The 16104-nt window shown below is 35.9% G+C and overlaps 1 protein-coding gene across 2 annotated transcripts in view; it reads right to left on the minus strand.

Moving 5' to 3' along the window:
- The window catches only part of SCAI (suppressor of cancer cell invasion), a 165950-nt gene that overhangs the window by 20725 nt on the left and 129121 nt on the right, over positions 1-16104 (minus strand). For both annotated transcript variants that reach the window (XM_004375660.2, XM_023730733.1), the window contains 5 exons: positions 9024-9125; positions 8667-8768; positions 7875-7953; positions 5678-5777; positions 4185-4266 (listed from right to left, as the gene is read on the minus strand). In XM_004375660.2, coding sequence (XP_004375717.1) covers positions 4185-4266; positions 5678-5777; positions 7875-7953; positions 8667-8768; positions 9024-9125 — 465 coding nt within the window. The remainder of the gene's footprint in view (positions 1-4184; positions 4267-5677; positions 5778-7874; positions 7954-8666; positions 8769-9023; positions 9126-16104) is intronic.

Consider the following 16104-nt stretch of genomic DNA (forward strand, 5'->3'; position numbering starts at 1 on the left):
CTGGAATTCCAATGAGAGGTCTGGGCTAGAGATATAAATTTGGAAGTTGTTGGCATAGAGATCATAATTAAAGTCATGAGAGTAGGTAAGAGCATCAGAGCAGTCAGTTGTAGCTGGAAAAGAAGAGGAAAAAGGACCGAGTCTCAGAGCACTCCAATAATAAAAGGTCAGAGACAAGGAAAAACCAGCAAAGGAGACTAAGAAAATAAGTAAACTCCAAATCGCCTTTGCCCTGAGGCAATCCCACAGCTTGAATCTAGGTTTTGAAGGCCTCATCTGGAGAAGGCGACAGACTCCCAAATGGGAGTCTAATAGGAGACCCATCCCACCTTAAGTTGGAATCTCAAAGGGCTATACCCTCAGTGTAAGGACGAATCAAAAATAAACCTGATACTTCCCCTCCTGCAACAACTATCCCCTAGGGGACTACGAGGAAATTTTCTTGGTGCTGAGCAGAGTAGAGGAAAAAAACAAAACAAAACTCAGTCCCTCAGGGTTGTAACTACAAATCAGCCTTCCTGCATATTTGTAGCCCAAATTCACATCACCTAGGTGATCGCAAAAACCTGGTCCCAACTAGCAGTACCTCTAGGTGTCTTGCAGAAGCAAATGCATATCCTCTCCGGACGAAGGTACCTTCATTCTAGTGTCAATGAATTTCCCACAAACATATTTAAAGAGAAGAAGAAGAAAACAGTCAAAAACAATCAAGCATACAAAGACACATAAACAGCAAAGGTAGTCTTTAAATAGCAAAAGCAGATTTTAGATATAAGAGTGATCAGATATAGATTATAAAATAAATATGCTTACTAAGTTAAAAAAACAAGTGTGAAAACAAAAAATAGAAAATTATAAAAAGTGGAATGGAATATTTGAAAAAGAAATAAACAGAACTTAAAGAAATGAAAAATAGCATAACCAATATAAAACTCAATACATGGATTTAATAACAAATTAGGTACAGCTAAAAAAGAATTTTTGGACTAAAAGAGAGATCAGAAGAAATTATCCAAATCTCAGAGAAACAAAAAGATGGGAAATACAGAAAAGAGGCTAAGAGATGTAGAAGACATAGTGAGAATGCCTACTTTATGTTTAATGCCTACTTTATGTTTCAGAAGGAGATGAGAGAAAGGCTGAGGCACATCTGGTATTTGAAGAGATAATGGCTGAGAATTTTCCAGAAATAATGAAAGACTCCAACCTAGCAATTCAAGAAATCCAACAAATCTCAAACAAGATAACTACAAAGAAACAAAATGTAGACATATCGCGCTATAACTGCACAACCCGAAAAGCAAAGAGAAGGTCTCCCAAAACAGCAAGAAAAAAATGGATAAGAGGCTGACTGGCAGAAGAACTCTTGTGTAACTTAATCCTGTTATGAAGGTGAATGCCTGAATAGACTGCAGCAATCTGCAGACATTTGTCAAATACTTTAGGATGAGGCTGTTTAGATAAATATGCCTGTTTTGACAACTACGTAAATCATTTTCAGTTATATGGATCCAGCTCTGTCATAAATATTTAAATGCTTGAAAGGATTTTCTAGTTTCAAAGAAAAGAAAGTAGAACTAAAAGAACGATTTACCAAAACAACTAACTGCTTTTCTTTTTTCTTTTTTTACTTATACTATTACCATTGTTAAACTTCCTACACTTTCCTAGTCTACTCGTGATGCAAATTTGAAAGCCAAAATACGTACCATACTTTTTACATAATTCTTGGTATTTCAATCACTATTCTCCTCTGTAATGGGGTTCTGACTACTATGCAGAACTCCTCTTTTTCTAAATGTAGAAAGAGCATGGGCTTTGGAATGAAAAAGACCTGGGCTGATATCAATTACATTAGTTACTTAACCTCCATAGCCCATTTCCTCATCTGTAAAATAAGGATAATGGTCCCTACCTTCATTTATTTATTCAGTACATATTTATTAAGAATATTTTAAGTGTGAGGCATTGGGGACATAAAAACATATGTACATATAAATACAAATATACGTATACACACATACATACATACTTCTGGGAAGACAAAGCATAATGCTGGCAATCAGACCTTTACATTTCAAGCAGTAGAATGGCTCAGTGTTCTCAGGTGAATATGACTAGGCCAAAACAATCAGCTAAAAAAGATGTAAACAGTGGCCTCTGGGAAGAGGCAAATGGAGACAGGGCAAGAGAGCAAGAGAATGCCGTTTTAGTAACAAACCTCATGGAACTTTTTGACTGAGTAGTTCTCATCCTGCTAGCACATTGGAATTAACCTTAAAAAATATTGATGCCTGAGACCTAGTCCAGGTAAAGTGAATCAGAATTGCTGGGGGTGGGGCTCAGGAACCAGTAGTTTTAAAAAGTGCTTGGAATATTTCTCATACACAGTTAAGAGTTGACAACCATGGCTTTAAACTATATGCATGAGCTACCTTCATTAAAAAAAAAAAAAATTTAAATGACTAAATATATATGAAACATTTATGTTTAAATGAAGAAACATTTTGGTAATATATATATGTTTAAAACATTCAAATATACATGAACCATATATAGCAAAAAAATAATGGATCAGTCCCTCAGATCTTTCCCTTTTCAAGTAGAAACTTTCAAAATGGTAGTTTTAAGACTTCTTTACACATGCTTTATGGGAACAGCAAATATTGAACACCTTCATATGTTACCAGAGAACTACATAATTGATTTAGATACATTAAACAATACTAATATTTTTAAAGGACAAATTGGTCTGGGTCATGCTTTGATTTGCCTATGGTACATGGGCTCTTCATTTCATTTCTGAAGACCAGTATGTTCTGTGCAATTTAATTATTTAGAAGGGTGACACTGCATGTGCCATCAAAAACAACCAGTAAAACAAACAAACTTACAAACTTTCTACTCCACAACTGTCCTGGGCCTCAGAATACTGAAATCTAGATTTAAACCATGATGCATAATTGAGTAAATACATTTCAAATTATATGCAATGTTTTTTTTTTAAAATAAGCATCCAATACTCATTTTATATCCAACCAGCACTCTGGAAATAGCAGGCATATACGGTAAATGATATTCTTGAAAGTACATAAGGTAGTATTCAACAATATCTAATTAATAGAGAGAAACTGATTACTAGTAATAAGAAGATATACAGCAAACTTTCCTATCAACCAAAAGTTATTAATATTAAACTTGACAAAATGGGTACCAATAAATATACTGAAAAATCTAGGATGGATTAGATGCTCTTGGAATTCAGAATTCAATTTTAAAAAGTGACACTAAACATGAAAATTAAATGGAAAACATACACTTGAGGTCAGCTCATTTGGCTCCCAGACATTGTCGTTGTCCTCCTGAAATAAAGCTACTAATGTTTGCTTCTCCATCTAATTGCAAATATGAATGCTCATGACAGAAAGAGTTGTAAATGGAAGATCTGTTTACCTAGTGTATTTCTGAAAATATTATTCACTAATGAAATATTCCATCCAGATACAGAGGACTACAAAGATTCTGCTTGCATTTTTCTGTAAACTAGCTATAGTTTGGATTCTAATGTTCAACTTTAAAGTGCTTTACTGATGCTGGCATTCTTTATAGAATCACTGAAAACCATTGTTTCAACAACAAAATGCAAAACAAAAAATTTTGGAGTTAGATCCCTGTCATTTATTTCAGCATTCAGGGTCATCACAAGTTAAAAAAAAAAAGTCAGTGCATCTAAAACCATATGTTAATATTCAAACACTATAACTGCATAATATGAGATAGAAACTTCACTTAACTAAAAGGGCTCTGTGTGTAGAGAGGGAAAAAACTTGAAAAATAGAAAATAAAATTTGCCCATATGCTCCTATCTCTACAAAAGAAAATTATTCTGGGTTATATAACAAAAATAAGCCTCCCACCAGAGATCTTGAAAATCTTGAATATTTTTTTCCTGCAGGAGGATCTATTACTTTCCACTGAGTGTCCATTCATGCGTTTTCTTCTTGTTTTATTCATAGCACCAGATCCTGACTAGCATGCACAACCTCAAAAGAAAAGAAAGACTAAATACAAACTGTGTAAAATTAAATAAAACAAAGCAAAACAGAAAGGCATACATTAAGAGTAGGTAATCTGGGGTTGGTGCCATACTGTCTAACTTGTGCAACAGCATTCACAGAACTTACCTTATAGGCAACACTATTGGACGAATCCACAATGATAAACAGGGGCTTCCTTGTGAAAGGATAGAGATCACCAGGATGAAGGCTGGGAAAATACAGTAACAAGGAAGAACTGTTTAATTATATCGGCTAAGTCTCAGAAATACTATTTCTCTGTTTGGTCTGCTCACAACTGCGTTTTATCACGGCACTGAGAGAAAAATAATTAAGCAAAGAATAAAACAGTTTGTATTTATTGGGATAGCCAATTAGCAGTTTTATTTAGGAAAAAAAAAAAAAAAACCTCAAAGATACTGATATTAACATGTATCAAGTCCTGACATATTATTTATTCATGTACATACTTATTGTCACCTCCAAACTAGAATGCAATATATCCCCAATGATCGAATAGTGCTTGATACATAACAGATACTCATATTAAAATATCTGTTTAATAAATGTCGACCAAATATTCTAATTTCCTACAATAGAGTTTGTAATATTGCTGGAATTCAAATAAATGTTACTAATAGTAGTCCAAAATAGTGCCGGTGGTGCGGTGGTTAAGTGCTTACCTGCTAACCAAGAGGTTAGCGGTTCAAACTCACCAGCTGCTCCGTGGGAGAAAGATGTAGCAGTCAGCTTCCATTAGGATTGTTGTTAGGTGCCATCAAATTGCTTCTGATTCATAGTGACCCTATCTATGTACAACAGAACGAAACACTGCCCGGTCCTGCGTCATCCTCACAATTGTTGCTATGTTTGAGCCCACTGTTGCAGCTCCTGTGTCAGTCCATCTCCTTGTTTTCTTCTTTTTTGCTGGCCCTCTACTTTACCAAGCATGATGTCCTTCTCCAGGGACTGGTCTCTCCTGATAACATGTCCAAAGTACATGAGACAAAGTCTCGCCATCCTCGCTTCCAAGGAACATTCTGGCTGTACTTCTTCCAAGACAGAGCCGTTCATTCTTCTGGTAGTCCATAGCATATTCAATATTCTTCTCCAGCACCATAATTCAAATGCATCAATTCCTCTTCGGTCTTCTTTATTCATAGTCCAGCTTTTGCACGCATATAAGGTGATTAAAAATACCATGGCTTGGGTCAGGCACACCTGAGTCCTCAAAGTAACATCTTTGCTTTTCAACACTTTAAAGAGGTCTTTTGCAGCAGATGTGCCCAATGCAATGCATCATTTGATTTCTTGGCTGATGCTTCCATGGGTGCTGAATATGGATCTAAGAAAAATGAAATCTTTGACTTCAATCTTTTCTCCATTTACCATGTTGCTTATTGGTCCAGTTGTGAGCATTTTTGTTTTCTTTATGTTGAAACCCTATGGGGCAGTTCTACTCTGTCCTATAGGGTTGCCCTAAGTCGGGATTGACTCAACAGCAACAGGTAATAGTAGTCTGGAGGAGCTTTTCTACTACTAGAAAGAAGTCCCATTTTACTTAATATTTTAAAAAGAGAGCGCTGTAATTTTTAGAATAGGGGAGACACCAGAATACATACCAGTGCATTTCCTTGTGGGATTGATTACGTTTGTGGATGGCATCTCCATTTATAATATCCCGGTTACTATTAGTAAGTACACCTCCAAAATCATAAGGACCTGTAAAAACAGAGGAACAATCCTAGACTTCAATTGCAGAGTAACACTGATATGATGTTTAAGTGCAAAAGTATTATGTGAATATCTCATCGATAAAACATTCAAGTTACAAAACATTTCATTATTTTAAAATTTAACATTTTCATTTAATGCAATATTGAAATGATTCCAACATGTTGCCTGCTCCAACTTTTTAAAAAATTATTTAATTATTCACCTATTCATCCAACATAATATAATAAAAAACAAAACAAGAATCTACTGCATCCTATTATTCTAGGTAATAAAAAGGATGGAGAATCTGAGATATTCAAAAATGATCTTTACATTTCAAGCAAAATGAAAATCTCAGGTTTAACAAAAATTATTTAAATTAGAACACTGCAGAATGAAATCTTACTCAATTATATCTTTTTTAAAATTTTTTTTATTTTGTTGCTGTTGTTGAGAATATACACAGCAAAACATACACCAATTCAACTATTTCTTCATGTACCAGTCAGCAACATTGATTACATTCTTTGAGTTGTGCAGCCATTCTTATCCTCCTTCTCTGAGTCATTTCTCTCACATTAACACAAACTCACTGCCCCTCAAGGTTCCTTTCCAGTCTTTCAAGTTGCTGCTGTCAATTTGATCCCATATAGATAGTTCTTAATGCAGACATTTTTCACTAGTTAAGCTAAACTATTACTTGGTTTTAAGAAGACGTCAGGGAATATTTTTGGTTTAAGGTTTAAAGATTATCTCAGGGCAATAGTTCCAGGGGTTCATCCAACCGTCATGGCTCCAGGAAGTCTGCAGTTCATGTTACTCAATTACCTCGTAAATATAATTTTAAGTGAGTCACTAATTGTAGTATTTAGGGAAATATTTGAATAGAATTTGAAAACTGCCATTGACAAAAACTTAATTTTTAACAAAAGCACTGCCAAAAATCAGTGTGTGAAAAATCCATTATTATCACTATTATATCAATCACTGCAGTTCTGGTTTTCAAGTTAACCTTTCCCCACAGGTCATATCAGTTAAACTGTTGTCTAAATAGAACAGCAACTGTGGGATGTCCAGAATAATCTCTCTCAAAGGACCATTCAGTCAGTTCCTATCAGACTTTGTGAAAAAGTAAAACAAGAATATATTAAGCTATGGCCCAGAAAAACTGATTCAACCATGTTTCAAGACATGGGAGTAATCATTTATAAATAAAATTACTAACTTTACTACAAAAAAACTCAGCTAGTTTAAGATTTAGCATCACTCAATGTTGTGTTATATTTTTTTTCCCCTAAAAAAAAAAAAAAAAATCACAGCCATGAAATGACTACAGAGATTTTTGTTTTGTTTTGTTCTGATTTTAACATTTCAGGAAGATCTGTTGGTCATGCAAGGAAGATGACAGGGACATGCACTGTATAAAGGAATGCAAATTTCAACAAACAGATGAGGAGGAAAATGTTAAGAATTATTTTTTTTTCCCCAAAGATGTAATTTCTTATTTACATAAAAGTTACTCATATTCTGAGCAATTCTGGACTCATATATTCTGGACAGTTTTAAGTTTTTATTCTGAAACAGCATCCCAATATTCCACAGGTTGAATTCATAAAAACAAAATAAAGAAAAGAACAAACCAACAAAATCATGACAAAGACTTGAACTTTCATAGTTAGAAAAGTGCGTTGATTTCTACAAAGACTTTTAGCCACACTGTAGCCGCTGACCAAATTCCCTAATGCACTAAGGGCTCAGAAAAATTCAATGATGTGAAGTAGATACTCAGGCTTGGTTTTCCACCATCCTTTACAACTTCAAAACATAAAACTCCTTATATAAATATGCTTTTTGGAAATTTGAAACTGAGGCATGCATTTATAATATGAATTTTCTGATGATTTACAGACTTCAACATATATTTCAGCAAATAAAACAGACTGGGGTATCTACGTGATTACTAATTCAACAAATAGACCAGATTTCAAAATTGGAAGCCTCTCTAGAAAGCTTGAGATGGTCTGTGGGCTATGGGCCATCGTCTTGTAGAAAATAAAGAGAATTCAAGCCCTGCTCACGACAGGGAGCATTCCTTTATTGTACCTTCACTATCAGAACGACCTGTGGGGAAAACGCCAGTGGCTGACAGGTAAATCAGAAGCACGCTATTGGCAGGCAGCTCCTAAATTAAAGAAAATCACATACACAAGACAACAAACAGTAAAAACAACACAGTTTTATTTTAATTTTATGACATTTTAAAGTTGGGTGTGGGGGGGACAACCTAATTTAAACAACCTAATTGTCTTTTCTAAGAGAAGAGTCACTCAGTTAATCTATAATCTTAAAACTACTACCAAAATGTGAATGTGAAGACAGTCTCTGCTTCAAAAACTACATCATTTAGAAAATGTTCTCTGAAAACCTGAAATGGAGAAGTAAAGATCCCAACTATAGGTCTAAAAGACAAACTCCCCTCCATGACTTTCTCTATATAATCTTTGGAGAGAATTCTCCTGTTCCTCAAGGTTCTCTCAAATGACGAAAATGCTCACGGAGCTTCCTGAATATATGACATGCCTGTGCGTGTCTGCTCCTATTTTTGAATTCTGCAGTAACTGTTATACCGGAAGTACTTTAGTAATAAACACCTGGAGGAAGAAGAATGCTAGTTAATCAATATTCCCATTAACTAATAGTGGGGAACATTCACAACATCATAAGCAACTCCCATTTCAAAAATAGCTGTGATTAGGATAGTTATTCTAAAGGCAGATTTTCATGTTAATATTCTACCTAAATTCTTGACTCAAATATTCAAAGAGAACAGTGACTCTCAGATTCCAGGTAGGACATGCTTTTGCCATATAGTAAAAAATACTGGATCACACATACCTTAAAAGATGCTGCTAAGAATGTGTATAGTTGGCTGAAGGTTGGTTTATAGAGCAGGTACTTATGGGGATTTTCTCGTCTGGTAGGCTTGTCGGCTGATTCCTATATTTACAGACAGAAAACAACATACATACAAGTGTATTTGAAAGATGTCTTATTAATGCTTATTTTCACTATCCTTTTTATTAAATATCTTTCTCTTTACTCACTATTATTTTTATGTTTATCTATTTCTCCTGTTTCTCATCAAGAGAACTTTATTCACATTTGTAGTATTAGGTGAATAATGGCTGCAGTCTAAGAGGAACAGAAGCAGTAAGACTGCTACCAAAATTACAAATGTAGAGAGAATAATACCTGCATTCCTGGTTTATTCATCTGGGAAGCTAAATTCATTGGCTCCCTTTCCAGAGCTTGTAACATCCGGAACATGTCGACAGTTAGTTCACTGAATTTAACCTGCGAACACACAAACCTGGCCATTAATGCAGCCCACAGACCTTGAAGTCTTTCATCATGTTATTACTCTTGACATCGAGGTGTACTTAATGACACTGGGTATTTCATTGTGAAAATTTTCGAAGAACACTTAAGTATAAAGGATTGTAGTGACACCCATATTTCTAGCATCTAAATCCTATAATTAACACTTTTTTGTATTTATCATGTATCTCTTCATCGATCCATCCTTCGATCAATCCATCAATTTCCTCAGTCCTGTAAACATGAGATAAAACATGCTAACACTGGACAAAATAACCAGGCCATTGAAATATGGCTGTGACTCATACTTCACAATCTCCTCGACACATTTTGGCACTAGACAATGTTTAAGACCGCACCGTTCTCTATTTTCAATAATACTTATATAGAACTTTAGATATCCACGTGAGAGCAAGACAAAGAGATGAGAATTTTTAAAGTATCTGTTTCTATGAAAAAAAAAAGAGGAATTAATTACTTAGTTAAACCAGGAATCAGCTTATTAAGATTATTCACTACAGTTTCAAATATTTGACTCATTTAATGTATTTTTTTAAGTAGACTAGGCAAAAAATTAAATTCTCTTCAACCAAAATTTCACAGAGCAAAATCACAAAGATGGGATTTTCTGACCATGTCAAAGGTTTTCTGAATTGTGTAAGATTGCCCTTAAGTTCCACATATTCATCACCAGTTAGTCCTATAACTTCTATACAGGGAAATGAGAGATGATCCTTTAGACTAGGGCTTGGAGAAAATGATCTGGTTCATTTGTACTATCCACTTTGTCTAAAATGAGGCACATAAATAGGAGCACACATTCTAGGTATAACACTTCGTACTGCATGAGGGTTTAAAGGAACAAACTCTACACACAGGAGATTTATAGATACTTGTTTTAACCCAATAACAGCTACCCCTCTTAAACCAGATAGTTTTCATGCCACAAGAGCACATCATACTTCTTCATACTTCAAGCTTGTTGATACTAACCTGGTGTTTCATGCCTGACATCTCTATTTCCTATTCCTTAACTTTCCTTTAGACCTTTGGCTCCTCATTCTCTAGCCCTTTGATTCTCTTTCTCATACATTCTCCTCTGCAGATAGGTTTCTTACATAGACCCACCTGCACAACAAGCCAAAAACCAGAAGTCATCTTTGACACTGACTCCTCCCTTACTTCCATATCAAACTCAATATCAAATGCTGTTGGTTGGACCTCCTGTATCTCTCTTGAAATCAAGCTCATTGCTCTATTACCACCACACTGCTTTAGTACAAGATATTATCATCCTTCACCAAGATTATTCCAACAATTTCCTAACTGCACTGCCACACCCATTCGGGATCCAATCCGTTCTCCACAACTACAACCACAATGATCTTTCCAAAATTCAGGTCTAATCATGTTCCTCCCCTGCATTTAGCCCTTTAATGGTTTTCCAGACAAGTTACTTAGCATGGCCTACAAAGCCAAGCTGATATAGCCCTACCTACCTCTCATCCTTGTATGTTTCCCTTCACTCTCTTAGTTCTTGATACTTTACCTTTCTTTTGATCTCTCATGCTCACCATGACCCCTTCATCCTCCAGGGCATGATACGTACTCTTCCCTCAGCCTGGCATACTCTGCTGTTTACACGATTAAGTTCTATTTACTTGCTAGTTCTTACCTCAAGCTACTGTTCTCAAAAATTTTTCAATGACTTCCTGGACTAGGTCAAATCCCACAATTATAAATAGTCAGAACCATGCACTTCTCTTTTGTCACATTTGTTGAAGTGGCAATTTCATATTTATCCAGGTGATTATTTGATTAATGTCTGTCTTCAAAATCAGACTGTAAGCTCCATCATGGAAGACACTGTGTCTTTTCTTTTCTCTCCCATGTAACCCCAGGACCAGGTATATAACCGGCACTCAGTAAAAACTTACTTCCTAAATGCATGAATCATTTTGTTGAACTCTAATCTCCCAATACCAGACATTAAAAAGATTACCATTATGAAGGGTAGGACAGTGCACACTGCTGGGGAGGCCAGCACAACTTGTCCAAGGCGGGGTCATGAAGGCTCCGTGGACACATCCAAACTCCCTGAGGGACTGAATTGCTGGGCTGGGGGAAGTGGGGACCATGGTCTTGGGGAACGTTTAGTTCAACTGGCATAATATAGTTTATAAAGAAAATGTTCTACGTTCTACTTTAGTAAGTAGCATCTGGGGTCTTAAAAGCTTGTGAGCAGCCATCTAAGATACTCCACTGGTCTCACCCGTTGGAAGCAAGGGAGAATGACGAAAACCAGGGACATGGGGGAAGGATTAGTTTGAGGGACTGATGGGCCATGACTGCTGCAGCTTCCACCAGACTGAGTCCAGCACAGGTGGATGGTGCCCGGCTGCCACCACTGACTGCTCAGACGGGTATCGTGGTGGAAGGTCCCAGACAGAGCTGGAGAAAAACACAGAATAAAATTCTAACTCACAAAAAAAGACCAGACTTATTGGCCTGGCAGAGACTGGGAAAACCCCGAGAGTATGGCCCCTGGTCACACCCTTATAGCTCAGTAATGAAGTCACTCCTAAGGTTCACCCTTCAGCCAAGGATTGGATAGGCCCATAAATCGAAATGAGACTAAAGGGGCACACCGGCCCAGGGGTAAGGACTAGAAGGCAGGAGAGGACAGGAAACCTGGTGATTGGGAACCCAAGGTCAAGAAGGGAGACTGCTGACATGTCATGGGATTGGTAACCCATGTCACAAAACAATATGTCTACTAATTGTTTAATGAGAAGTTAGTTTGTTCTGTAAACCTTCATCTGAAGTACAATAATAATTTTTTTAAAAAAGATGTACAATTTCAAGCATTAAAAAAAAAAAAAAAAAAAAAAACACCAGAAAGCATGGCCCCTGGATTCTCTATCAGCCCAGAACTAAAACAATTTCTGAGGCCAACTCTTCAGACAGGGATGGGATTAGACTGGACTGTGGGACATAAAGTGATACGCGGGAGGAGTGTGCCTCTTATCTCAAGTAGATGCAAGAGACTGAACGGGCAGCTTCTGTCTGGAGGTGAGATGGGAAGGCAGAAAGGGTTACCAGCTGGCTGAACAGACATGGGGAATCAGGAGTGGAAAGCAGGAGTGTGCTATCACAGTATGGGGAGAGCAGTTACAGTCACATAACAATGTACGTATAAATTTTTGTATGGGGGAAAGAAAAAAGCAGAGGGAAAAAAGAAAAACCAATCCTGACAGGGATCTTCGGGGCTTTATTCTAACCATGTTCCCCCTCCTCTATTACCAGAAAAATCTCAGCATCAAAAATACTCTAGTCACTTCCATATGAAAAGCTTTCAAATATATTAGCTAATAAAATGCTGGATGTTGCAAGACTAAGAACGTTGACACCAACTAATATCCACACCATTTTGTTAAATTATAATAAAGGGTTTACAGTTATCAGATTTTGCTTTGAATGGGTCTGCCACCCCCAAGAGATGAAGGCCTGTCTCCAAAAAACAAAAAAAATTATACACACACATGAAGATTATCATCAAAGTCATATTTTCACATAAGGAATCAAAACAACCATCTCTATATAAAAACATAGAGATAAAGCTTCTGCTTCCAGATATATGAAGTGTTAGGTATCCATGAACACTACCCTTTGAGATATACAGAGAAACTTGAAAGAAAATAAATAATTTCCTCAGAGGCCAGGATTGGAGGAGAAAAGGTTTAGGAAGGTAAGAGAGCACTAATACCTTTAGTTATCCTGCAGTAAGGCTAGCATAATACTGCTGGGAAAGAATTGGTTGGGAGAACTGCTCTACTCAATACTCAAGTAAAGCTAAAAGTATAAAAGGACATACCGGGCAGACATGAAGGAAGTGTTGGCAGGTATCTATTAACAATAATAGCTTTGGTTTTGATGCAGATGATCTAAGGCCATCAACCTATTTGTCAGTAATTCAATCACAGGTCACTTGTCTATTTAAGCTCCTACTCACTTACGACAAATAAAACTAAGTCATCAATGTGCAAAAGAAAAACAAGCCAGAGGAAAAAGGACACATTATGTACTTACATACATAGGAACTAAGATAAGAATTAGAACAGAGTTCTAATTACAGAAAATATGTAAGCCAGAAGACAATGAAACAAAATCTTTAAAGTGCTACAAGGAAAAAACCATCAACCTAGAATATTATACCCAGTGAAAGTTGAAGTAAAAACATTTTTATAGATAAACAAAAGCCAAGAGAATTTGTCACCAGCATACCTGTACCTGTACTGAAGGAAATTCTTCAGAAGTAAGCAAATATTAACAGATAGAAATCTGATTCTACACCAAAAAATGAAAAGTATTGGAAATAAGTGAGTATATAGTAAATATTTCTTTTTCTGATTTAAAAAATTTCAAAAGATAACTTGTTTTATAAAATTTTATTTAATAAAAGATTAGAATGTATTGTGAGATTTATAACATATGTAGAAGTAAAAGTATGTCAACAATAGCAAAAAGAATGAGGATATGCAATATACTGGAGTCCCTGGGTTGTGCAAACAGTTAATGCGCTCAGCTGCTAACCGAAAGATTGGAGGCTTGAGTCACCCATAGGCACCTCAGAAGAAAGGCCTGGCAAACTATGTCCAAAAAATCAGCCATTGAAAACCCTATGCGGCACAGTTCTACTTGGACATACATAGGGTCACCATGAGTCAGAGTCTACTTGAAGGCAACTGGTACTGGAATGCAATATACTGCTGTAAGAGTCAAAGAAGAAATCACTGGAAATTAAAAAATATTTTGAACTACATTGTTATGGATTGAATTATGTCCCTCAAAAAAATGTGTGTATCAGTTTGGCAGGGCCATGATTCCCAGAATTGTGTGGTTGTCCCCCATTTTGTGATTGTAATTTTATGTTAAACAGGATTAGGGTGGGATTGTGACACCCTTACTAAGGTCACATCCCTGCAGAGTTTCCCTGGGCCTGCACCACCTTTTATCTCTTGTAAGAGATAAAAGGAAAGGGAAGCAAGTGGAGAGGGGGGTAACTCATAGCACCAAGAAAACAGCACCGGAAGCAGAGTGCATCCTTTGGACCTGAGGTTCCTGCGCTGAGATGCTACCAGACCAAGGGAAGACTAATGCATCACAAGGATCTTCCTCCAGAGCCCACAGAGAAAACCTTTCCCTGGAGCTGATGCCCTGAATTTGGACTTGTAGCCTACTGGACTGTGAGGAAATATATTTCTCTTTGTTAAAGCCATCCACTTGTGGTAGTTCTGTTAAAGCAGTAATAGATGACTAAAACATACATGAAAATAAAAACATAAAATATCAAAATCTGTGGAATGAAGTTCAAGTAATGCTTAGAGTAAATTTTATAGCTTTAATTTCTTATATTAAAAGAGAAGAAAGTTCTAAAATCAATTATCTAAGACTCTAGCTTTAGAACGTAGAAAACAATCAAATTAAATCCAAAGTAGGAAGAATAACAAATAGCAGAAATCAATAAAGGAAAAAACAAACTATAGAGAAAATCAGTATTTCATTGACTATGAGATATCAAGACCTGTTCCAATGCTACATTAATCAAGTCAGTGTGGCATAAACCATAAATGAATAAAAAAAACACAAGCAGAGTTCAGAAACAGATTCACACATATTTGGTCATCAGATGTATGATAAAAGTGACACTGCAGTGCAGTGAAAAGAGGGTTTTTTCAAGAAATTGTGCTAGGTCTATTGGAAATCCACATGGGAATCTTGACCTATACTTCATACTAAAACAAAATAAGTTCCAGATGGACTGTAAATCTAAATGTGAAAGGTAAAGCAATGAAAGTTTTAGGAAAAAACAGGAGTTTATCTTCATGACCATGGGGTAGTAAAAGATTTCTCAAATTAGGAAACAAAAAAGCACTTACCACAAAATAAAAAAATTTATAAGTTGGACTACATTTAAAATTAAGGACTTCTGCTCATCAAAAGACACCAGAAGATAACACAAGTCACAAAGTAGGAGAAGATATTTACAATACATAAATCTGACAAAAAATGCTTATGCAGAATATATTGGGAGCTCCTACAAAACACTAAGAAACACCAGAATTGCTGGATCATAGGGACGTAGATTTTGCTGTACTAGATACTGCCTGATATTATTCTAAAGTGGATGTACCAATTCACATTCCTACCAACAAGTACGAGATATTCAATTTTTGCACAAGCTTGTCAGGATTTGGTACCATCAGTTTCTTTGTTTTGCTTTGTATGTAGCCGTTTTGGGAGGGTGGTATCTAGATTGTTTTCCATTTACATTTCTTTGATTAGTAAAATTTTCTTTGAATGATAAAAAAGGGTAAGAATAATGCTGAGTCTTTCAGATATATACCTCTACTAACCACGTTTCAGAATCTGTCCACTTGATTGATTGGTATATAATAGTTTTTAAAATATTTTTAATTTAGAAATTTGCAAAATGATGGCTATAAAATACTAAAACAGAGGAGTATTCGAAAATTTAACAATAACAGAAATAATAGGTGATTGGGAAAAATCCAAAATTACAGCACATGTAAATACATGATAGAAAAATGTATTCATTAGTGACACTTTCCCGAGATCCTATAATTTCCAGTAAATTAAAACCTTCATCATCATAGAGGTAGTCCGTTTTGAAAATATATTTGAAATTCACCTTTGACAAATGTACTTAAAAAACAACGCCTCAAGGAATGAAGTACTGATACATGCTACAACATGGACGAACCTTGATAACATTATGCTAAGTGAAAGAAGCCAGACACAAAAGGTCACATATTGCATGATTCCATTTATATGAAATGTCCTGCATGGGGAAATCTATAGCCTATATACCCATTGCGGTCAAGCTGATTCTGACTCATAGTGAACCTATCTATAGGACAGAGTAGAATTGGCT

Source organism: Trichechus manatus, unplaced genomic scaffold (genome assembly GCF_000243295.1).
Source record: "Trichechus manatus latirostris isolate Lorelei unplaced genomic scaffold, TriManLat1.0 scaffold00038, whole genome shotgun sequence".
Classification (NCBI taxonomy): Eukaryota; Metazoa; Chordata; class Mammalia; order Sirenia; family Trichechidae; genus Trichechus; species Trichechus manatus.